A 24,582-nucleotide genomic window follows, 5' to 3' on the forward strand; every position below is an offset into this window, starting at 1 on the left:
CTGCAGGAGTGGACCTCCTGGTCGGAGCTGTGGCTTCTGCAGAGGAGCACAGCCTCTGGACACTGCCAGGTGCTGGGCCCAGCAGTACTGCGCCCTCTCTTTCCTTCCACCCACTGATCACCTGTTGGTGCATCATATCATTTATGAACCCTCCCGGGAATCAGAGGAGGGCCCCGTTGATGCAGTCTATTGAGATCAAACTCTGGGGCACAAGGCAGCGGGAGAAGGGTGGAGAGAGGGCTGGGGTGGGGGTAGATGGAGAATATCAGCACAATGTATGATTTTACATTCTCGTGATTACTCTTTGAGGTGGATGTTGTGTTTTTTCCAAATGGTAAAACAGAGGCCCAGAATAGAGTCGTCACTTGTCCAAATTCACACAGCTCGTCAGTGGCCAAGCCAGGACTAGAGCTCAGATCGTCTGACTCCCATTCCAGCGCTCATTCCTGGTTCCATGCCACCTCCCACACCAGCCTGCTAGGGAGAAGGCCAGCTCATTCCTTTGGCTTCTGGATTCTTCTTGGGAATGAGGAGACCGCAGTGGGAAATAACTGCCTTCCTGGGCGGGAGAATGAGTTCTGCAAAGTGTAGGATTGGAATCTGGATGCTATGGATGGGGGTTTTCTGTTTAAGCCTTTTTAGAGTAGAAAGAGAGCTGGGCGAGCAGTCAGGGGAACTGAGTTCTAGGTGGGCCTCCTCTAACAATAGGTACTATTTATCAGGCCTCTGCTGGGCACCAGGCTCTGTTGCTAAATGCTACATATACATCATTGCTAACCCTCTAAGGAACTTACTGTTATTTCCCTTTTACTGGCCCCAAAACAGAAGCACAGAGAGGTTAAATTACTTCTTAAAGGTAGAAATAGGATTCAAAATCAAGACTGTCTGGTGGCAAAGGCCAAGCTTCCTTCTTTACTCCAATGGTTGTCCTTTGGAGGCCTGCAGCTGATTTGATCCACTTGGACCCCAGGAATTTTGTAAAAAAATGAAATCAGTGGCCAACATCTTAAAATTGTGCAATTTCACACAAAAATCTGAATTTATGACTTCTATTGAAAAATTAGAAGGTTGGAAACCCTGGGCCCATATTGTTGTATGGCAATGATTGGCTGAAACAGAGTAACAACTGCCTCCTTTAAATGGGGGATTTGCTCTCATTTTTGCCACAGTCCTCACCACTCCCTATTGTGCCCCACACTGAGGCTGAGAATCAGTTACTATTTCTTATCCGCCTGTACAACTGGTTTTCTTACACTCGGTCAACTCCACTTATTTATGTTGCCTGCTTGGCTCCAGTAGGCATTTGTGCTTGTGTCTCCAAAGGCCCACTTCACTGATGGTACAAGACGATCCATTGTGGTGAAAGAAACAAATACTGGACCTTCTATTTATATGTATGATCTCATTTGTTTTTTTTATTGTGAAATTTTTGTTGTACATTATTGTTTGTCAGTCACCATATACATGCATCCCTCCACCCCTTGTGCCCACCCCCAACCCCCCTTGCCCCTGGTAACCACCAGTTCTCTCTGTCTGTGTGTTGCTTTATTTTCCACATATGAATCAAATCATGCAGTGTTTGTCTTTCTCTTTCTGGCTTATTTCACTTAACATAATACCCTCCAGGTCCATCCATGAAGCTGCAAATGGGACGATTTTGTCTTTTTTTACAGCTGAGTAGTATTCCATGGTATATATATACCACATCTTCTATATCCAATCATCTGTTAATGGACACTTGGGTTGCTTCCACGTCTTGGCTATAGTGAATAATACTGCAATGAACATAGGGGTTCATAAGCCTCTTTGGATTGTTGATTTCAAGTTCTTTGAATAAATACCCAGAAGTGGGATAGCTGGATCATAAGGTATTTCTATTTTTAATTTTTTGAGGCATCTCCATACCGTTTTCCATAGAGGCTGCACCAGTTTGCATTCCCACCAGCAGTGGCTTAGAGTTCCCATTTCTCCACAGCCTCTCCAGCATTTGTTGTTTTTTGTCTTGGTGATTACAGCCATTCTAATGGGTGTAAGATGATATCTTAGTGTTGTTTTGATTTGCATTTCCCTGATGATTAGTGATGTTGAACATCTTTTCATGTGCCTATTGGCCATCTGTATATCTTCTTTGGAGAAGTGTCTGTTCATTTCCTCTGCCCATTTTTTGATCGGGTTGTTTGTTTTTTGTTATTTAGTTGTGTGTGTTCTTTATATGTTATGGAGACTAATCCCTTGTCAGATATATGGTTTGCAAATATTTTTTCCCAGCTGGTGGGTTGCCTGTTCATTTTGATCCTGGTTTCCTTTGCCTTGCAGAAGCTCTTTAATCTGATGAAGTCTCACTTGTTTATTTTTTTCTTTTGTTTCCCTTGTCTGAGTAGACATGGAATTCGAGAAGATCCCTTTATGGCTGATGACAAATAGTGTATTACCTATATTTTCCTCCAGGAGTTTTATAGTTTCAGGTCTCACCTTCAGGTCTTTGATCCATTTTGAGTTAATTTTTGTGTATGGCGAAAGAAGATGGTCTACTTTCATTCTTTTGCATGTGGCTGTCCAGTTTTCCCATCACCATTTATTGAAGAGACTTTCCTTTCTGCATTGTATGTCCTTGGCTCCTTTGTCAAAGATTAGCTGCCCGTAGATATGAGGTTTTATTTCTGAGCTTTCAATTCTGTTCCATTGATGATCTCATTCATTTTTAATGTTTATTTTCATCTTTTATAATATACTTAATATAGTAATACAATAGTCATGGCTATATTTTATTAAAAAATCATGCATATACATTGGGGGCATTTGCTCAGAATCGTTTTTCTGATAGGGCTCTGAGATAGAAAGGCTTAAAGAGCACTGCTCTGAATCCCTACCTTTATACCAGTTGTGAGACATGGTGAAAACCCCTTTGACTTTCTAGGCCTAGATTTTTTTCATCTGGAGAATGGAGATATTGACGCCGTCTACTTTGAAGAGTTGTTTCAAAATTCTAAACACCCAGCAGATGACAAAGTGCTGAGCATTAAGAGCAGAGGTCGCCCTGGGAGAAGTCACTGGGCACAGGAGCCATGGGGTGACTGCTCCTCTTATGTTAATGTAGGCCTAGAAGGCTGATTGGAAGGTTCCCTGTGGGGTGTGGAGTCATAAAGCCAGGGCTGCGGCTGACCTGGTCAACCCCCTGCCCAACAACAGGATTGGATTTCAGGTTCATTAGTGCTGTGGATGCGCTCCTGGGGCAGACAACAGCTCTGCTCTCATTAAAGAGAAGCAGCTGCCCCACTTCTGCTCACCTTCTCCTCACCTCCAGCCTACACCTGGTATCCCAGGGAGAACTTGCCCCATTTTCTTCATCCCCACGGGCCTCCTTTGTCCTCAGGTTCATTCTGGCTTGGGGAGGATTGAGGTTTAAAGAGGGGCTCAGAAACACAGGCGAGGGTGTCAGGGCAGTGCTCGCCCCAGTATGGTCAAGACAAAGCTCCCTCCCACCCGAAGGGAAGAGATGACCCTGAGGCCAGGCACTTCGTAGCTTCTCAAGGGAAGGTCAGCCTGAGAGTGGTGCCTTAGGCGTCCTAGGGGTGGGCCCTTTGGTGGGCTCAGGGGGTTAGGCAGACCCTGATATTGACGGAGTCTGTGGGACAGGATGCTCCAGCCACTCCTTTCAATCCAGTTACTGAGGATGACCGCACAATTGTTCAAATCCCTGCACTACGGAGAGGTCAAGTTAGCCAGGATCACAGCCGACTGAGGAGTGGAGCGAGGATGACCTGCTTTGCCCGGACTGAGAACTTTCCTGGGATGTGGGACTTTCAGTGCTAAAACTGGGGAAGTTAGGGCAAGCCGGGAAGGTTGGACATCCCAGATGGAGTCAGAATTCAAACCCTTACAGTCTGTCTCCACAGCCCACATGCCAAACCGCTCCTCTCCAGCGCCTGGAGGGGGGACAGTGAGAGCTCCTGGGGGTGTGGGCAGTGTGACAGGCAGTGAACACCTGGAGGAGGAGAGAAAGAGCCTCAAACAGGAGAACAAGTGCTCTGTGTTGTTTCTCTCTCTTGGGGAGGGGCAAGAGAGGGTGGATCCATATCTACCCTGTTTGCAAATGAGATTCCAGCAGGAAGAGGGCAGAGCCTGTGCAGATCCTAAGAGCTACTGTTTATGGAGCATCTTTACAGTTACAACTTCAGTCCAAACCTTTGTGAGGTAAGTTTTCACAGAGGAAACCTGAGCTTTGAGAAGTTCAGGAATCTGCTAAAGGCCCACCTTGGTCCCTTCGGTCTGCTGTAACACTACTACAGACTGGGAAGCTTATAAACAGTAGAAATTTATTGCACACAGTTTTGGAGGCTGGAAGTCCGAGATCAGAGTGTCAGCTTGGTTGGATGAAGACCCTCTCCTGGGGGGATGGCACATTTCTCATTATATCCTCATATGATGGAAGGGGCTAGGGAAATATGGGGGATCTCTTTTACGAGTACTAATACTATTCATAAGGGCTCCACCCTCATGACCAAATCACTTCCCAAAGGCCCCACCTACTATACCATCACCTTTGGGGGTTAGGATTGCAACATATGAATTTGGGGGAGGAGGACACAAACATTCAGACCATTGCAGCCCCCCTCAGCTGAAAGTGTTAGAGTCTGCCCTTGACTTCAGGTCTGCTTGCTTCCAGTGCCTGTATTTTTACCCATTAGGCAACACTATCTCTCCAGGAGGATGTTCTTTAAACATCGAATCATTTTATATTATTATTACAACTCAGGAGCTGGCAGGGGTGGGGAGTAGGCGGTGGGAGCTTTGTTCAATCTTTCTGTGTCTTCTGAGTATTCTTGACTTTCCACTACTGGTTGGCTGGGGTTAAGGCAGGGAGAGTGAGCCAAGTTAAGCATCTCATATTTCCTGCTTATTAACACCTGGTCTGGAGAGACGGTCAAAGCTGTTAAGTGCAATGAAGTCTTGGAGGTGTCTGTGGATTTCAATTAACCACCAGAAATCCCCTCTCTCTCAACACCCCCCCACCCCCCACAAACCCAGACAGTCTTTGGATGAATTTAGCTCAGAAGATACAGGAGGTGGGATGTTGCTCCAGCCTGTCTGAGTCTTTTTGGGTGCTGGGTGTTACCACACATGGGCACACTCTGGGTTTAATTTATCAGTGTTACTGATTGTAAAAAATAGTTACGCTTTGCCACACTGCCTATGATCAAGCACCAAAATTAAAGTGTTATTTAAAGTAACCGAGACAGACTGATAGCCATTTAAATAGCTTTAAAAAGTACGAGACCCCATTGATCATAAAATACTCTCTCCTTGGGAGATCCATTACAAAGAAGAGTTTTTCCTAGGTCCTGAAAATACACGTAGCTGCAGGCTTCTCCTATCTGAGCAAAAGTCATTCATTTCTTCATTTAGTCATTTCACATTTACTCAACGTCTCCTATGGGCCGGGTCGGTGCTAGGTGTTGTGAGGACATGAAGAAGAGATTGACTGGGATCATCCCCTCATCGAGTCCCCAGGTCATAATAAGGAGATAAGACATGAACACTAATACACTACTGGGTAAAAATAAGAAAGGAGAGCATTCCAGGCGGGATGAGTGGCCTAAGCAGAGGCGTAGAGGTTGGAAAACTAGTCCATATATACTTGGGACAGGAGAGGAGCCTGCCTGGCTCGCGGAGCACAGGCGGAACCAAGGACCCGAGGACGGAGCTCTCCGCGGGGAAGAAGTACCCCTGACGGCACCCCCCATTCCTGAAGATAGAGAGATGTATATATGAGCCAGAAACAGGTCCCAGGAAGACCTGATGGTCAACAACAAGAGTCAAATGTTGATAAATCAAAACCCAGAGGACACAAACTTGGGGAATTGCCAAACCTAGGGCACAGATGACGAGGTCAGAGTTCAGCTGAGGGAGAGCTTGGTATGGGCTGCAGGAGATGTAGGGCATTTCAGGGGCAGAACAGGAATTCAACCTGGAGGTGGGATTTGGATGGAAAGAGTCTCCTTGGTGGAGAGCAGGCCAAGGGCATTCCGAGCAGAGGGACTTGCCCGAAGCATGGTGGGGAGAGGGATTCCGGACAAGCGACAGAGTGGCGTGATGAAGGCGGCCCAGGTGGGGGCAGGCAGATCTGGGTTGGGCCGAACCCCAGCTCTGCCATTCACTCATTTTGGCACCTCCCTGTCCCTCCCACTTTGCAGACAGGCCTTAACCAGCCGTGGCTGGCGGGGCTGCTGTGCGGGTTAGAGCCGTCTGTCAGAGCGCTCTGGGCTCAAGTCACAGAGAGCCCTCCCAAGTCGCCTGGCCCTCTGTCCCGCCTTAGGTTGGCTTCCTCCTCAGGAGGCCGGGTCACACCCAGAGCCGGTGAGGGGAGAGAAGGCACAGGCAGGCCGCCCCCTGGTTTTCCGGTAGGCCGAGGGACTCTCCCAGCAGCCCCGCAGGTCACGTGCCTGGTCGGAGCCTGCTCGGACAGGGGGCGGGGCTTCCCTAGACCAATCAGGCCGGCCCTGGGGCTGGGAGGCGGGGCCGGGGGCGCAGCCCGGGCAAATCCGGGAGGAGACGGGGCACGCGGGCCAGACGAGCCGACGGTCCCGTTTCAGACAGTTTGCAACACGCCTCGGACAGCGTCGGTTCTCAGGAGGCCGCAGATACCTGGGCTCCAGGTGCCTTACCTTAATTGTGTCAGAGGTCATTAGAGCTCTCCATAAAAGGGAGGGGAGGAAATGAAGCGAGATCCTCTGAGAACCGGAGCAGCTTAGAGTGTTTGGAGTCAAAATCATAATGTTGTCCATAAAGTTCTTTTAAATCCATATTTCGTGACTGTTTAAAAAAATCTGCAACATTTCTCCCCTTTTCTCCCAGGTATAACAACACGTCCCTTTTCATTCAGTTTCCAACCATCCGGCTTCTTGCGGGGACGTTGTGGGGTCCCTCCTGCTCCCTCCGTGCCAGCGGGAGGGTTTTGTAGTTGGTGCCCGCAGTGACTGTGAACCTGGCAGGACCGGGCTGCTGGGTGCAAATCTCAGCTCCAGCGCTTCCTAGTCGTGCGAGTGTGGGCAAGCTCGCCTCCTCGTCTGGACAAATGACGGTACCTAGCTCTTCCGGTTGTTTTAGGGTTAAAAACAGTTGGTCTTCCCTGTCTGGCAGAGGTGGTCTGTTCAAGACAGGGAGAATCTGTGAATCCTGGGAGACTGGATTCTTGCCACTTCCTGCCATCTCTTCAAAGGACAGAACATAGAATAGGGCTATGTGCAGGGAAGGAATGTGAAACTTAATGAAAAACATGCATTCCATAATTTAAGGCAATTACCGTATTATTACTTTCCAGCATAGCAACAAGATATAAATAGATACTAAGTAAAATTAGGTTACTTCCTGAAGAAAGTACAATTCATAATACGGTTGCATTATATAAATGTTTGCACATGTGAAAGTCCTTTAATGTACGAGGACTTCAGTTGTTGCCTTGGCATGGAAAATTGCTGGCTCTGCGACTGCCAGCTGTGTGACCTCCGACAACTCTCTGCACCTTTCTGAGCTCCAATTTCATTGGCTGTAAAATGAGACTAATAATTTCTTTCTTGTAATAAAGGACCAGATGAGGTAATGTGTGAAAGGGCTTTGAAAACTGGAAAGCACCATACTTTCCTTAGGTATTTAATAATTATTGAAACTAGTAATCATCCATAATAAAAATAAATTCAAGGAAAATGTAAAGACTCATTGTTTGAAATACCAACCTTAAAAACGATCCAGAAATACTATACTCATGCTTTTCTCTACAAGAGCTTCTATAAGTTGGAGACATTTAATTTGCTTTTTTGGACCCTGTCTTTTTGATTAACATCACCTTCGGACCTCATGGCATCTTCTTTAGGGACCGAACAGCAACTGGTGAATTGTTTCAGGCAGAAATCTGGATGGTCCAACTTGGTAGGGTAAGGTAGCTCCCTTTATTAACGTATTTCCTGGGTAAACCTGAAAACTGAATTAAACCAAGCACTTCATTGTGGATAAGGAAAATCAAGGCCCTGCGGCTGAACTGTTTATAGTCTTACTACAGAAATGGATGCACTATTTATACCTGAGTTCTGCTATCTCAAACCATGGCTGTGGGCTCCTCACCACAAGTTCATTCACACAGCTGGCACAATGAAGTCAGTCATTGTGGGTAAAGGCAACTAACGTCAGACCCCTGCTGGCCCAGTGTGGCACTGCATGGGGAAACACAATTGCCAGTTCCCATTAATGGGGTAAGTGGGGACAGGGGCAAGAAGAGGTGAGATGCTGGGGATTTACATCACTTTGCATCTAGGTGTCAAAATTCATCAAAAGGTGTGCCAAAATGAGAGCGAGAAGAAAGGTCAGACTTGACTCACAAGGGAGAACAATGGCTCTTGAGGGGCAACCTGGGTCATAATCTCCTTTCTGGGTGGTTTGGGGCTTGAATCTGCCTATCTCATCCACGCTCGTTCTTCATTGCTAACAGCACATAGTGTAGCACTTGTTTTTCAATATGCTTTCAAATTCACTGTTGGTTGCATCCTCTAGTGGGGCAGAGGCTTTCTCCCCAGCTTTTTCATTCTGCCTCTCAAAGGCAAGGAGGAAGGACTCTGAAGGGTCAAGGTCAAAATGGAGTGCTCAAGGACATATGTAACAGAGCCACTATAATAGGGGGTGGAGTTTGCTGGTATAAGGAGCGCCCAAAATTACAGTTCTTTTCCTTCTTCTGGTCTGTGCTCTCTCCTCTTCTTTCATGAAACTGAAATAAAATGGGGCCTGCCCCTGCAAGGAAAATGGGGTCCAAGGAAGAGGAGGCACAGAGCAGTCCAGTGATAGAGAGAAGAAACCCAAACAAAACAAGAACCTCAGATGAAGAGCACAGCTCTTGTTTTGAGGAAGAGGATCTTGATTAGTGCTCCTGGCAGGTAGAAATCCGACATAGCAGGAATGAGGAATTCATTTCGGAGGAGCAGAGTTGGGAGAGTGGCAAAGCAGCTGAGGTGCCCAGCTCGACTCTTAACCTGGTGTTTTGGCTACAGTGACCAGGTAAACCCCAGGGAGCAGACCAAAGGATTGGGATTGGGGAGCCACGAGGATTGGGGAAAGTCATTCCACTTTCTTTGCTTTAACACGGTCTAGCAGATGAACTTTTCTTCTTCCTCTCATGGTAGCAAGTTCTGAGGAGGGTTTCCAATGGCCAAAAGTCAGGGCCTTAACTCATTTGGTCCACTCTAGCGGCCCCATGACTTGAATGTCACAGGAAGAAGATGAAGTTGTATCGGGAACCAGGGTATCTTTCAGCCAAGCCCCTCGATCCCTTCCTCTTCAGGGTTTGTGCCTCTTCAGTTTAGCTTGAGTGATGCAAACGCACTCTTCCCAGTCAAACAAAGTCATCATCTCATTAGCATCCCAGAGAATGTTCTGTGATTGCAGGAAGGAAGGCTGTGATTGCCAATCTAAACATGGAGGCCTCGGTGATTTGCAAAAGGATTCTTGGCTGTCCTGAGCAGGCAGTGATAAACCCACCCTCGATTTTCTGTCGAGTGTTCCTCTACATGGATGGACTCTAAGATTCTTAGCTAGTCTCCTGTTGATGGATACTTAGGTTATTATCACATTTTGCCATTAAACGCAATGCTCCACAAACATTCTTACGTGAAAAGCTTCGCACACGTGTCGTATTTCTTTCAGTTAGAGAGATTTCTAGAAATGGGATTGGATATCATCAAATTTCCTTTCAGAAACCTTTTTTATATGTCATCAATCAATTTATAATAAGAATGCTAATATTGATCATAACTATTTTATTTCTTGAGGGCTTACTCTGTGCCAGGCACTATACTAAGCACTTTTCATACATTATCTTATTTGATCATCTCATCAACCCAGTATGGTAGGTTCCATTGTTATCCCCATTTTAGAGATGAGGAAATGGACACTTGGGGCACATAAGCTACTTGTTTAAAGTGACTTAATAAATGCCAGACCCAGGCATTCTGATCCATTATTTCACTCAAAAGAGAACCCACCTCTTTCAGGAAGAGAGAGCTTGGGTAAAAGCTGTGGTGAACTTGGCCACTACTTCCTGGGAAAGGAAGCCAATTGGAAACTTGTTGCTGGAAGTGTCACCATCTTGAGTCTTCATTAACAAATTCTGGAGTTTGGCGTTGATACAAGGACTTAAGCTCAGGGTCAAAGAGGATTTCACTCCAGCTGTGCCTACAAAACCTTTTTTAAATACATAATTCAATCAACGTAGTTGTTCTATTTAACCTCTGCCAAACAACTGGTTGGAGTGATTTTTCCCCAATTAAACTGACTGGCTATCTTGGTGTTCTGTTGTGTCAGGCTAAGAGAACATGAAATGGGATGGTGGGAAAATCTAACGTAAGGCCATAGGTGGTATGCATTCACAGAAACGGAATCCCTCGAGAGGTGTGAAACGTCATGATGAGAAGGGGAACCATGCAGGTGACAGCTCTTTTCAGCCATGTTTGTGTCCATGAGCTCCTCCGGGTCATATGTTTTCATCCCTGGGAGAGAAAGGGTCAGAGGCGGCTAAGGAAAGGGGCGAGAGGAGGAGGCGGAGGAAAGACAGCTGTTTCAGCAAGTGGGGATATTTATTCCTTACCATTGCTAAATGCTCTTGTTACATTCCAGTGGGTCCAATAATCTCCTAAGAAACTACCACCCTGTGTCTCTTTACTTGGAAGGGCATGAACTCTGTATGAGACAGCCCGTGACCACCTGGAGGGTATCACACACACTTTCTATATAAGGAACAGCATCATCACTAAATCACCAGCCTGAGGATACACACACACATGCAGACAACACATGACACAGGACCAGCCTGTTGGGGGGAGGGGTGTAAAAACTTCACTAAAATTGTCATGAGGTGGAAAATTGTACTTCTAAGAACCCCTTTCAGGGAGATAATTGTGCGGAGTTGGAAGAAATACCTTGAAAGCCATTTGGAAGTAGGTGGGGTGAGACCTCCAAAAGGGCAAGCTGGAATAACAACAGATGGTTGCTAAATCGTCTTTTCTAAAAATGGGGTCAGGGCTTTTGTTGAGTGTGGCATGCAGTTGGGGGCACAGCCTCCAATGTCTCCCCCACCCCCGCCTGTATTCCACACTCATAGAAAGGTGCATACCATCTTATCCTCTAAATAAATGTTGACCTAATATTTAAAAAATAGCCGTTTGAAGGGGTGCCAAGTCATCATTCTTCTTGATGTGGCCACATTTCCCTCTGGTGCTGCACACACACACTCTCACTGGCACCTCGCACCCCGTGCTGCTGCTTGCCACAGTGATGCTCCGACGAGCACACCTGAAGGTTCAAGGCTAAAGTGCCAGGAAGGCATTTGAGAATGGTCCACGGTCACCTCTGTTAGAGGCCAGATACAAACCCCCATTTTTAATGACCTTACACCTTAGTTTCCTGGTCCAGAAAATGGATGTAACCATTAAGCTGGAATCAAGAGGGCTGCCAACACACACAGCTCACTGAGCGCCTTCACCTGGTGCTCGGTGCACTGCTGTGGGAGAGCTCTTAATCAAGCAGGCCTGTGCTGCCTCTGCTTGTCACAACAGAAACCCCAGAATGCAGCCTGGAAAGGAGAACGGGGGTGGGGGGAGGGAGAGAACGAATGTGAGAGAGAACCATATATATATATATATATATATATATAGAGAGAGAGAGAGAGAGAGAGAGAGAGAGAGAGAGAGAGAGAGAACCATAGCTGGTCAGGGCTGCACCCCACGTTCCAGATGTGCTGAACTTGTGCTAAATGCTAATGTCTGTGCAGTCCCTAATACGAAGAACTCCAACCTGTGGAATGCTTCCCGATAGTATCAAAGAAGGAAGCTAGGCTGTCTCCCAGAATGTTCTAATGTAGGCTCTTGGGTCACTAAACAGACTTTCTCTTCTGGGAGACAGTGGCCATATCTGGGTAAGAACTGCGGTTTCCCAACAGCCACATGACCTGTGCAAATCTTTTAATCTCTTTGGGCCTCAGTTTTATCACCAGTTAAATGAGGTCAGCTGGACTCATCTCTAAATCAACGTTTCCTAAAATTGTTACATGGAACTCCAGAAAACCACACCCTACCCTTTTTTGAAGTTCCACAATGCACATGAACATATATTAAAAGGTCTAAGTCCCACAGGGAAGAAGCCTCTTTAACTTGGTTTTGCCCCGTTTCACTTCCCAATTTACTTGACTACAGCCCATTTTTCTATGGCGTATGCACATCTGGTGTCTTAGTCTGCTCAGGCTGCTACAACAAAATACCATGGACTGGATGGCTTATTAACCAAAATTTATTTCTCACAGTTCTGGAGGCTGGAAGTCCAAAATCATGGTCAAGTTCTGGTGAGAGCCCTCTTCTGGGTTGCAGACTGCTGACTTCCCATTGTGTCCTCACAGGGTGAGGGAGCTCTCTGGGGTCCTTTTCATAAAGGCGCTAATCCCATTCAAGAGAGCTCCACCCTCATGACCTAATTACTCCACAAAGGCCCCACCTCCTAAAACCATCACACTGGGGGTTAGGATTTCAACACATGAATTTTGGGGGAACACAAATATTCAGTCCAAAGCATTGGGGGAAATGTTGCTCTCCACGAGTCCAGTTCTCCTGGAACAGCCCCAGCACACACACAGGTCTGTGCACATGCATACACATGCATATTCTCCCCCCCCCACACACACACGCATGCACACGCACACATGCACATGTCCGTGCATAGTGGGGAAGAAGAGCTGGGATTCTTAGAGGAAGCATCTTTCCGTTCCCACTGTCACTTCTTACTTTGCTAAGATCTTACAATGCTTGAGCTGGAAGAGGCAGAGAGATCCTCCAGTGGAGTTGACCCTAGCCCTCATTTTAGCAGTATTGAGAGACGGCAGTTGACCTGCCAAATGCTGCCCAACTTATTAGTGTGGAGCAGGGATGGCAGTTACCTTTCCCAACTCTCTTCCCTCTTCTCCTGGGAAGAGCAGGTGCCTTTTGGTGGCACCACCTGCTTTGGACACTCATGCTGGGGTAGATGTAGCTAAAGGCGTCTCCCAGTTTTCTGCGCTAAGCTGTAAGATCTCGAGTAGCTCTGGATTCAAATGCTATCAAGATGTCAGTCAGCACGCCCACCAATATTTTTTGAGCATCTATTTTGTGTCAGGCAATTTTGTCAGCATTGGTAATACAGTAGTGAACAAACAATTCAACATTTGAAGAGTTACAGACTAACCACATGAACAAATATCTATAATTTGTGATATTTACAACTGATATAAAAGTGTAACTGGCTGGGTGTGGTAGAGAGAACTATGAAGTAGCTTTGCGGAGGATCTGAAGGCTGAGCAGAGAAACCACTGTGGGGCAACATAAGGGCAGGCTCCATCTACCACAGCCCAAGGAGGACTCCATTTTGATGAGTGATGATCATCACAACAAATAGCAACCATGAGCTACCACTTAAGTGCTTCCTACGTGTCAGGCACTGTACTAACCCTGTAGATCCCGCTGCTCATTTAATTCCTCAGAGTTAATTAAGGACAGAGCCAATACTAGAACCAAGTGTGTCTGCTTCTAAAACCCAGTATCAGGAGCAAGCTCATTCCATTTTCCAAAGACAGAAGACCACACATTGCTCTTTTGCCTGGAGATGCAACACTGGGGTTAAGTGGTTCATAATGTTAACAGTTTCTCCCTAACAATTTAGGCTAAATTTTACTTTTCACTTCATTCCATCACTCTTAGGTTTACCCTCCAGAGACCCTCCCATTCCCCAACAACATACACACAATCAATTGCACAGTATTATCTGATGTCACTTGTGTGTATACTTAAGAAGGGAGAAAAGTCTGTTTTTATGAGTGGAGATTTTGCTTTTCCATTCTGTTCTGTCCCAGGGGGATCTCAATATTTCTCCTGAAGTCAGACATTGTGTGTGGGTGTGGAGCTGAGTTGGTGAGGGGATGGATACACACCACACCTTATTTATTTTCTCTTCTGCAGAGGGGTCTCAGCTGTTTTTCCTCCCAAATTGAATTCTACTCTTGAGGAGTGACTGAAGCAGAGAAAATTCCCAAACATCTGAAATCTGAGAATTTGTGTCTGGAATCCATGAGGCTCACGATTTCCAGATGGAGAGATCGGAAGAAGAGGAGGTGGAGGAGTAGAGGAAGGAGAGTGGGAGGATGAAAGGCAAGGGGGAGCCTGAACTCTGGATCACTTCTGACTGCTTTGTGAACTAAGCCAGGCCTCTTATTTGCTCTGCAGGTTTGCTGTTTGACAACTTGCCAAGCCTGAAGAAATGCACCAGTTATGCACGTCCTCAGGAGACTGTTCCAGTGATTATTAGGAAGTAAGTCATTGTGCAATTGTCTTTCTGTGGGCAGTGACACGATATAAAAGAAAGCCCCTGGACTGGCTATCAAGCGGGGCATAAACACTCCCGATGGATTTTCTCACCATCTCAGGAATGGCAAAAGACAGACACGCCTAGAAATCTTGGCTTCTTTACACCACTTAACCACATGCAACCATGGACCCCCAGGTGACCTAATTCGTCCTCCACATGTCTTGTCCTTATGCCAGAGATGGGGATGGGAGGCTTAACAGGCAACCTAGTTTTGAGTAAATTAACAGGCAAGTATAGTTTGGACACAAGTGGGCTAGGTATGACCTCAGAAGGAATGCCCTTGTTTGATCAGACAGGCCAGTATCTTCTAAGGAAATAGGAGTTTGGAAAAAATAGATCAGAACCCACCTGTTAGTAAGTGGGAAATTAGTTTAAGTGCTGAGAAAATACCCATTTTGTTGTTATCAGTAGTTTCTTTATCATCATCTCCACCCACAACCAACCACTGACACTCGCCACCACCACCTCCACCACCACCACCAAGCCAAAGAACAATCTTGCTCCTGTCATGGTTCTTCCCACTTAGAAGAGGCTGAATTTGACACTACGATGTAGCCATCCAACTGGTGAAGGCTCCAGAAGCCCGAATGTGTGGAGAGAAACCAAACACAGAAAAGTTACTTCCAATTAACACCCACAATCTCCAGATGTCCTAATAAAAATGGTGAGGCAGCAAACGGCCACCTTCAAGCCAGAGAACCACATTTGGACTCAATGTTTTCAAGAGCCAAGCAAAGCATTCAAGCTTTTCTTAACCTGATGTCCTGGCCTGCCTGGGACACGTAAATGTTGAACTATACTCTGGCTTGGGGCAGAAAGCAAGCAGAGGTGAACATATTCGGTGATAGCATGACTTCAACAGACCACTTGTCTCAAGCTGACCTATGAAGGGATGCTGCTTGCCTCCTCGAGCTGAGCAGTGCCAGAATCTATGAACTTCTTCAGAGTATGGTGTGCATTTGGGGTCTGAGCCAGGCATTATCTTTGGGAAAATGTGGCCAATTTCCCTCTCCCTCCACCCTCCTCTTCCTATTGCTAATTGTACTGTTCAGAAGTGAATTATGATTTAATCCCTTCTGCTGCTACGGGTATTATAAAATGTTGGTTGCAATGTAGACACAAAAAATGTTGAAGTAAAATAAGAAAGACAGAAGCAAAGACAGAAACAAAAAAAGGAAGAAAGGAAAGAAGGAAGAAAGGATGAAGGGAAGGAAGGAGGAAAGAAAAAGAAACAAAGAAAGAAAATGTAGCAAATGAAAAAACATCATTACCACCAGCAAAAGATGGATAGGCATGGAAAAATCCTTGCCTGTAAACGAAGTGGAATGCAGTTGATGAACTTAGATCATTTCTACATATAATCAACGTGGCATCTGCTGTTACAATCACGCAGTGTTGAAAGCCGTGCACCATGGGAGAAAGGACAGTTCCAGTCGCATGCTTGATTCTTTATCTTAGGGTCATCAGATCAGAGCCAGGTTGCCACAAAGTGCTCAATGATCCACAGGAAATGAATCATGTCTTCATTCCAGGGCTTAATATAATGCATTACATCACCATTAGAAGCAAGCACTCTGTGGTTAATGGCTCCAACATGGATTAAGGTCAAAAGTGGCCCTGGAGACCAAATTCCCTGGTGAGAGGGTTTGCCACAGAACTCCATGTGCCCTTTGCTTCTGAATTCTTTCTTCCCCTAGCAACAACTACCAAACACCAGCCCCCCAGACTGGCGTTATGTCCACATAAGGTTTATTCTTCTTGCAGCAAAGAGCTGGAGAAATAAAAGTGAGAATCTGTTATCACAGGTTAAATTGTGTTACACCCACTTGTGGTGAGGGTCCAGTTTCTTTTTATTATACTCTCAATTTTGTTGTAATGACTACTGCTTGAAATAAATGGGCAACTGACAAGGGCTTAGAGATAATAGGCATGCTGAAATGATTTTTAGAGTAGCACTATTTGTTGTAACAGAATTTGACCTGTATTCTGGTTATTAGTTTTATTCATCACATTGAAAACTTGGCACTTCCATTGTTCATGCCATTTATGCAAAGCACTGTAGCATGAAAGTCACTTAGAAAGGTATGAAAAAGCTAAACACAAGAGGCTTATGGAACAATAGGACCTCAGGTAGGAAGATGTTTTGTTTTCTTTAACTAAATGTTCTGGAGAGTCAAAAGTTTATTCCTTTTAACCTCTAAAAGGTGTTTGTTGTGCTTTTTATCATTTGTGATATAAATATTTCTCAAATGTTTGATAGGCAAATTCTTGCCGCCTTCTGGCAAAATTTAGTTTCTTTAGGTGTGATGCTCAGGCTCATCATTTTGAATATAATTATACTGTCCTATGATACAATGAGGCTTTTAGGGGCTGAGATGTGTGTACAGCTGTTTTTGGCACTAAATGCCCCCCTAAAACAGTGCTTTTTCAACTCTTGAGTCTACTTGAAGTTTTTTGTCCTCTCTATTGCTGTCAGCTTTTTCCTTCTTGGCCTAAATTTCCTTTAGAAGTCTGTTTCTCACCCTTAAATTTAACCTGCTGTTGGCTTGGAAACCAGACATCAAACATTTAGAAGTATGTGTGAAGTAGGAATAAATAGGTACTGAGTAGGTGCTTTATGTGGAGACACATAACCTTTCTCTTCTGTTTGCTTCATAGTATTTATTTCAACTGGCCAGAAGCCCTGTTTGCTCACTTCCTAGTTCTCAGTCATTTTTGAATGGGACCAGCAGAGGCTCCAGAGTTTTCCAGTTCCGCCTCAATTACTCATCGTCAAACCACTTGTCTGGATTTCATGTTCAGGAAATAGGGATAGATGAAGCTGACATTTGGCTGAGCCCTAGCTAAATGAGTTGCTACTGAATCCCTAAAATGGCATGAAGGTTGTGGGCCATTATTGTAAGGCAAATGGTATGCTGTGCCCTGATGGCTAAACTCGTAAATGAACTAAAGACACAAGCTCCTTCTGCAGTCCCTTTCCAAGAATACGAAGCTGGCCTGACGTCAAGCTGCTGGAGACACCTTCAAGATGCTTGATTAAATTACAGACTCAGCATCCGAGCTGGCTGACTTTCGGGATTCTAAGAACGTGGCAAAAGAAGCCATGGCTTTGCCTTTCCTGGTGATTTCATTATTTATGGCCTTGGAATAAAGGAGATATAGCAAGTCCAAAGTTCCCTCCTTCCAGAAGGGCAGCTTCAGGTCAGAAGAGGACTTCACTGCTATCTTCAGCCTCCTTCCCTCACTTACACTGTACTTTGCAGACTGGACAAACCAAGGCCTGAAAAGGCACAACCTCTTTGCCCCAAGCCACAGTATGTGTGTATGGGGGGGTGTTATTCACCAATACAAGGTGGGGTCAGCGCAGCTAGGAGAGCAGAGATGAAGAGCAGGGGTTGTGAAGTCTGCTAGACCTGGGTTTAGATCCTGGCTTCCCGTTTATTAGGGTGTGATCTTGGTCATAGGATTTAACTCTCTAAATCTGATTTCTGAGCTATAAAATAGTGGATAATATTAGTGCTGTGAGAATTAAAGAAGATAATGTGAAAAGCAACTAGGAGACTGAGTGCCTGGCCTAGAGAAAGAGCTCACTAAACAGTAGCTATGATTATTAACAAAAGTGAGTGATTTACACCTGGAGATTGCAATATTTAACAACACACTCAGCGCAGTTATTGACTTAAAGCAGTCTTCTGTTTTGGTTTTCTTTTCTGTGGCATCTTCCTCTCTTATTAAGACCGGCAGTCTGACTTTCTGCTGGGTGTATCCACCTCTGGTGCCTCGTTAAGGCCAAGAGATATTCCAGACAAGCTGCAATTTCACACTTTTATGAATGTAAAGGAAATAGGGCCACCTGTAAGTTGGACGAAACAAGGATCAATGAAACAAAATAAAGAGTTGTCGCTTTCAGAGGGAAAGACAACAAAATGAGAAAGGGCTGGGGCAATGGGATGTGGTGTTGCGATACTGACACCAGGAAGTAGGGAAGAAAACCTCCCAACACACTGTGGTTTGTTAAAAACCTGAGACTCCCAAGTGCGACAGTGCTTGGCAATCCCACCCCAGCAGGCAGAAGTGTCCTCGGCAACTGGGGAGGGAGGAAGAAGGGCCTAATGACCACTGCAGGAGACACAGAGTCTGCCGTCCTGGCTTTATCAGCACGGCTCACTGGGTGACCGAGCAACTGCTCATCTGCCGATGTTGGACAATTTCTCCCAAGTTCACACAGTCCCCAGCTAACTAAAGGGGTCTGATGGAGACAAATTTGTTAAAAGGAAATTTAGAGCAGGGTTCATAAACTGCAGCTCCTCTAGACACACCTGCTGGTGGGTGTTAGGATGGATTTTTTTTTTTTTTTTGTGAGGAAGATCAGCCCTGAGCTAACATCCATGCTAATCCTCCTCTTTTTGCTGAGGAAGACCAGTTCTGAGCTAACATCTATTGCCAATCCTCCTCCTTTTTTTCCCCAAAGCCCCAGTAGATAGTCGTATGTCATAGTTGCACACCATTCTAGTTGCTGTACGTGGGACGCGGCCTCAGCATGGCCGGAGAAGCGGTGCGTCGGTGCGCGCCCGGGATCCAAACCTGGGCTGCCAGTAGTGGAGCGTGCGGCGCTTTACCGCTAAGCCACGGGGCCGGCCCAGGATGGAGTTTTTTTTAAAATTGAATTTTAATGCCTTTAGGCAGGACTTGCACTTTCTAATTTACACAGTGTCTACTATTTTGGGTTTTCACATTTTGCGTCTGAGTATATGACTCTTGGTTTCAATGCAATATCTGGTCCCTAATATTACAAACTGGACTGGAATTGCTTCATTTACAACATAATTCTGTCTCTTCATCAACTATATCAAATGTGTACTTCTAAGGTTCTACAAAGATGATTCTGCTGGCCTAACTGTAATTTTCTCTATGAAGATTTTTTTTTAATAGAAAATATGGTAAAAATTAAAATTTGACCTTCCCCCTGGTTAATCCAAATTGTAAAGCTTGAATGTTATTTGAAAACATCATTCAGGACCAAGTATTCTTTAGGTTATAATCTACTTTGCTCAGAAAATTTAACCTAGGCATGAATCATTTTACTTTGAGGAGAAAATATCTCTCTAAATAATAATGACTTTAAGTCTATCCTTTTGCCACTTCCTAGAGATCTCTTAAGCCACTCTGGAGAAGTCAGGAGTAAATGAGACTCTCAGATCTAATAATCAAAACACCATCAAGTCCAGCATGACCACAGTTAAGAATGCAGACCATCATGAATATTTACACCCAGCAGGGTCCTTTGTGCACAGCTCTGAGAGACAAATGGTATTTCGAGTAATAGTTTATTGATTTCCAAATGCACAGGGGTGCTGAGTCCAAACATCCTGGGATAGCGGTAAATCTCTCTTACAAAATAATTTACATTATGAAAATGATATACTGAAACATTAACTCAAACGTGTAATTCCCTTGAAAGACTCAGTGTTCCCTTGTTTACTGTAAAGGGTGAAAGGGGAAGATGACTAAGGAGGGTATGTGACTGTGCACAGGAAGACAGGCGGAGGACAAGAGACTGGTTGGTTCTCCCCATCCATGCAGTATGGCCTGTCACTGCAGAAAGAGTGGTCAGGTTTAACTCCCATTAAGTATAAATCTACTGTCCCCTCAAGCCCAGCGTGGGCTCCATGGCATTTTTTGCACCAGTACATCCACAAGTGTCAATTTATTTTCATTTTCCTGCTCTGGTGCTTATTCTGCTGTTTCTGGTGTGTTCTCAATTCCAAATGCTACTGTTTTACCAGGCAGGCCCTCAGAAGATAGGAACTGTCAGGGCCTTAGAGCTCTTGGATGAGCTGGGGTGGGGACTTCAGAAACACTGCTGGGTAAAGGCAATATTGATGAGATCTGAAGTCTCCTTTATGGGTTTCTTTTTCTCTTAGGGCTGGGCTGAGTCCATCCATAGCAAGATTTGTTTTTTTAAACATAAAATTCCAGATGTGCTAGGCACATAGTACACATGCAACTGATTTTCTTACTGAAAAGCATGTACTGAGCCGTCATTATAAGTGTGGAATTTCAGGTATTGGCAAGAGAATATTTCCTAGGTGGGGGAGAGGACTTTCTAGGCCCTGCCACTACTACAAGTCATGAATTCTGCAGCTGTGCCCTCAGGCCTGACTAGAATGGTCCGATTCAGGTCATCAAAATGGCTGGATATCCAAATTTCCCATATCATTAGACTTTTTGGAATAGGCTGGAGTGTAGTTTCCTTCAGGGCTGTCACCTCGGCTCAATGCTTTAGGAGCTGACAACCTTTGCCAAGGAGTTGCTCTTCTTGTAAGCATCTTGTAAGCATGCATCTAAGCTCTAATTATGTGGTGACACTTGTCATCAGGGCTGGCAGAAACCTTTGTGGTGGTACATAAGATAACGAGAGGGCTGCTTTGAATTTCCCTTGGTTCGTGTGTGTGTATGTGTGTATACATATACAGATCAGGTATCAGCAGGAAAGTCTTGATTCACTGGACTTGGAACTACCACATCCTCACAGAGCACAGAACTGGCTAGGTTTACTAAAATATGAAGATTTCCTTTTCTGCAGCAGTGCAGTAGTAGAAATTTTCAAATAAAGCCAGAGAGCAGAATACCCTTCACTTTTACTGTTTCTGAGAAGTTCTATACTCTCGAAGGCCTAGAAATACTTTATTTATGGGGAATGGCACCAAAAAGGAAAGGCTCCCCAAACTCCTGGGGGCAGGCTCAAGTTAGCAATGTGTACTTGATGCATCTGCTAAAGTGGAAGAATAAGGCTACCTTGGTGCCATTTCTGAGCCCAAACTACAGCCATGAAGTGTAATTTTAAAGAAATCATAAAGTGCTATGGTAGGACTGCAGCGTCTGCAAGCCTTTTCCTCCCTCTGTAATTTAGGTGTATCATGGGCCACCGAGTTAGGGAGAGTGAAGTTCAAAATCTGGCTCCAATATTTCCTGGCTGTGTAACTCAAGGCAAGTGACTCTTCCACTCCAAATCTGTGTTATCCTCTGAGAAACAGGGGCCTAGTACAGGGCCTAGGTGGGCCTCAGTATAGGTTAGTTCCTGTTCTGGGCTGTCAGAGCTGAGACTCCAAGCACTTCTTGGAACTGCCCTGGATTTAACAACATCAAATCAAAGGACGAACTCCCCTCTAGCCTCCAGATACCCAACATTTGGAAGGCAGCCAGGGACTGCTGTGAGGACCCAATCCATTCGGGAAACATTCATTATCTGCCTCCCTTGATGACTTCTCCCTAGGGATTCCTGCAAACTCTGCAGCCTGCAGCCAGTCAGGACACAATTGTGAGCACACTAACTAGAATTCCACTGAGCTGGCAGGAGGGAAGCTTCATCAAGCAGGGGCTTAAGGCTGAGCAGCATGCTCCAGGTTTGGGGGAAGCTGGTGCCACTGCAGGAAGTATCCTAGTTCTTACATTGATAAATGCTGCTGGCAGGAACACAGGAGCCTGGGCAGAAGCTGCTGTGCTGTGTTTAATGCTTCCCTGGTTAAAGTTTTATCAGGTGCTGAAGACAGCAGGAGCCCATAAAGCAAATCTGAAATCCTTTCTAAGTAAAGCAAAAGTGCTTTCCTCGAGGATTACTGATAGGATAATTTATTGAGACAGGCTGGCACGTATTTTTATATTCCCGTTCATACCCACTGCATAAATGGTTGGGTTTCCCAAATACTGAATTAAAGCAATAACATACGATCAGGTATGGAGGGGCCAATGATCTGTCCATTGCTAAGATAAGGCTGCTATTTGAAGATTAAACAGTAATTACTGGGGAAAGACAATACAAGCTTCCAAATCCTAAAGTCTTCTTCATCTTCTGATTTTTAACTCTTCTGAGAGTGGCCGTTGGTCCTTCTTTAAGGGTAGTTCTGTTGGGTATGGTTAGGGGCTGTAATTAGGGGTATACTAAATTTCCCAGTCTTTGCAGGCAGACAGATAAAGCACCGAAATGGTCTTAGCCATTTTCCCGCCACCAGTTTGAAAGAAAAATTCCTTTTTTTTTTAATAGCCCAAAATAGTCTCAGCCCCTGTCAACATCTTGACATATGTAGTGAGCTAGGGTAATCCTAACCCAGAAGCATATATGCCTGGTGGCTTCCTGGCCTCAAAGAAATAATTATTTCATAGCATGCACAGGATTGAATAATGATATAAATAGGATTCCTACAGTAAGTAAGTATTGTTTCTGCATCGAAACCATCCTGCACATGCACATCAGCTGGCCCTGAAGCTTTGTGATAGGTACACAGGTCACAGGCAGGCAGCACAAAGAGAGGGATTCCCCCAGGGCAGGCTCCTTTGGTTCTGCCTCAGAGGCACTAGAAGTCTGGGCCCTGAGTCAGCAGCGACCCCAAGGCTGCTTGGATATAGTTCCCCAGTTGTACTGCTCAGAACTGAACACCCAAACACCACTAGAGGCAGAGGAGAGGGAACACACACCCCACTTGCAAATAAGAATTCCCTGTGAAGTCTCCCATTTTATCCTAACTCTTTATGTGTATGAACATTCTATTTCATAATATAACTGTTTGTTTTATCTAAAAATAAGGTCATCCCCTGACTCCAAGCCATCTGTAAAGTAAAAATGTTTCAGAAGATGCAGGTTTTTTAGCTTGCAGTTTTGTATTCCCTAGTACATCACTGCTTACTTGGGAGTAAAAGGGTTGTAAGGAAATGAGATTTGGGAGTGGGGAAAAAAGGCCTGAAGTCCAACCACGGTGTGTCTCTGCTCATGTTACTTAAGAGGAGAGGGCCTGGGTGTGGGAGATGATCCGAAGGTTATGGGTGGGGAGTGCCATGGAAAGAAGGATTCCAGCTGGAGTAAAAGCACGGGCTATCTGCTGGGAGATGGAGCTTGGTTCAGCACACCACGAGCGACAGGAATTCTCCCCCTACTGCATTGAAGCCAAATTAGACTAAGCTGGGAGACGGGGAGCAAAACCTACACTGAAAATTCCCATTTGGTAATATATATTCCAGCCTTTCATGTTGTGACAAGACCCATAAAACCTGCAGAATTCACCCAAATAATTCAGGTTCCATCAGATCCTTTAGTGACATTTGGAAACTCAGGCAATTTGAGTTCAGAAATACTGATTTCAACTTTTAATCAGATCTCTTTGGTCTTTTTTTTTTTTTAAGTCATTTCCTTTCTACCTCTTCAATCATTTTTTTCATTTCCACAGCACTGAATTATGAATCTGAAGTCCTGGATAACCTCATGTACTAAAAATATCCCTCTATATTTCTAACTCTTTCTCCAACCCCGTTTTCAAGCTATCCATCTTATTTCAAGAAACCACATTTTCAAAAACGTATAATTGGACTTTGAGAGACTATCTACATGGGTTGATTCAGCCCTACTTTGCCCTCATGTATTTCATGCTTCAATACGAATAAAGTGGGGTTTTATTAGCAGGTAGGGAAAAAAATTCTGACTGTCCTTCAAGATTATTCCAGATCCTTCCTATGTAGTGATACTGTTTGGGTATGCAATATTACAGGGGCTGGCTTTCCTGAGTAAGTTCAAAGCAGCCATTGAGGGATTACCTGAAGGACCCTTCTTAATTGCTCCTGGTTGATCAAAGGGGCACTTTTCCTTGACCCACCATGACAAGAGAATGAGAAGCACACAGTCAGTAACAATGAAACTGGTCATCCCTTGGAGAGATATGTGCCTGCTGTGGATCTGGGGACGTAGCGGTGGAAGTACTTGTTGCCGGGCAGCTGTCACAGAAATCAGAAGCCGTTACACACATGCTGTCACATACGCACAGGGAAGGAACGATTTCCACTGGAGACGGCAGCTTTCATGTGTCCTCTTCTCCACTGGCACCACTACAAAGGAAAGGAGAACAGGTGAGTCAGGACATCACAGGACGCGAGGCAGCCTAGGCTACTGGCTGAAGGCACAGGCTGTTGTCAGGCATACCTGGACTCTACCTAACCCTACCTAACCCTTTGGAGACTGTGGCCATGGGCAAGTTCCTGAGCCTCTCTAAGTTCTGACTTTCTTATTTGACTACAGGGATAGTGATGATGATAAAATCTACTTTCTTGGGTTACTGGAGGATTAAATAAGATAATACACGTAAAACTCACAGTGCCTGGTACACAGTAAGT

General features: G+C 45.1%; 1 protein-coding gene across 2 annotated transcripts in view; it reads right to left on the minus strand.

Moving 5' to 3' along the window:
- Positions 1-11,698: 11,698 nt before the first annotated feature.
- The window catches only part of TRIM44 (TRIM family member 44), a 124,445-nt gene continuing 111,561 nt past the window's right edge, over positions 11,699-24,582 (minus strand). For both annotated transcript variants that reach the window (XM_087423131.1, XM_087423130.1), the window contains one exon: positions 11,699-24,297. Coding sequence is in view for 1 of the 2 variants with exons in the window: in XM_087423130.1 (XP_087279256.1) it covers positions 24,270-24,297 (28 nt within the window). In the remaining variant the exon portion in view is untranslated. The remainder of the gene's footprint in view (positions 24,298-24,582) is intronic.

This window comes from Ceratotherium simum, chromosome 34 (assembly GCF_057802395.1).
Source record: "Ceratotherium simum simum isolate JZ-2026a chromosome 34, ASM5780239v1, whole genome shotgun sequence".
NCBI lineage: Eukaryota > Metazoa > Chordata > Mammalia > Perissodactyla > Rhinocerotidae > Ceratotherium > Ceratotherium simum.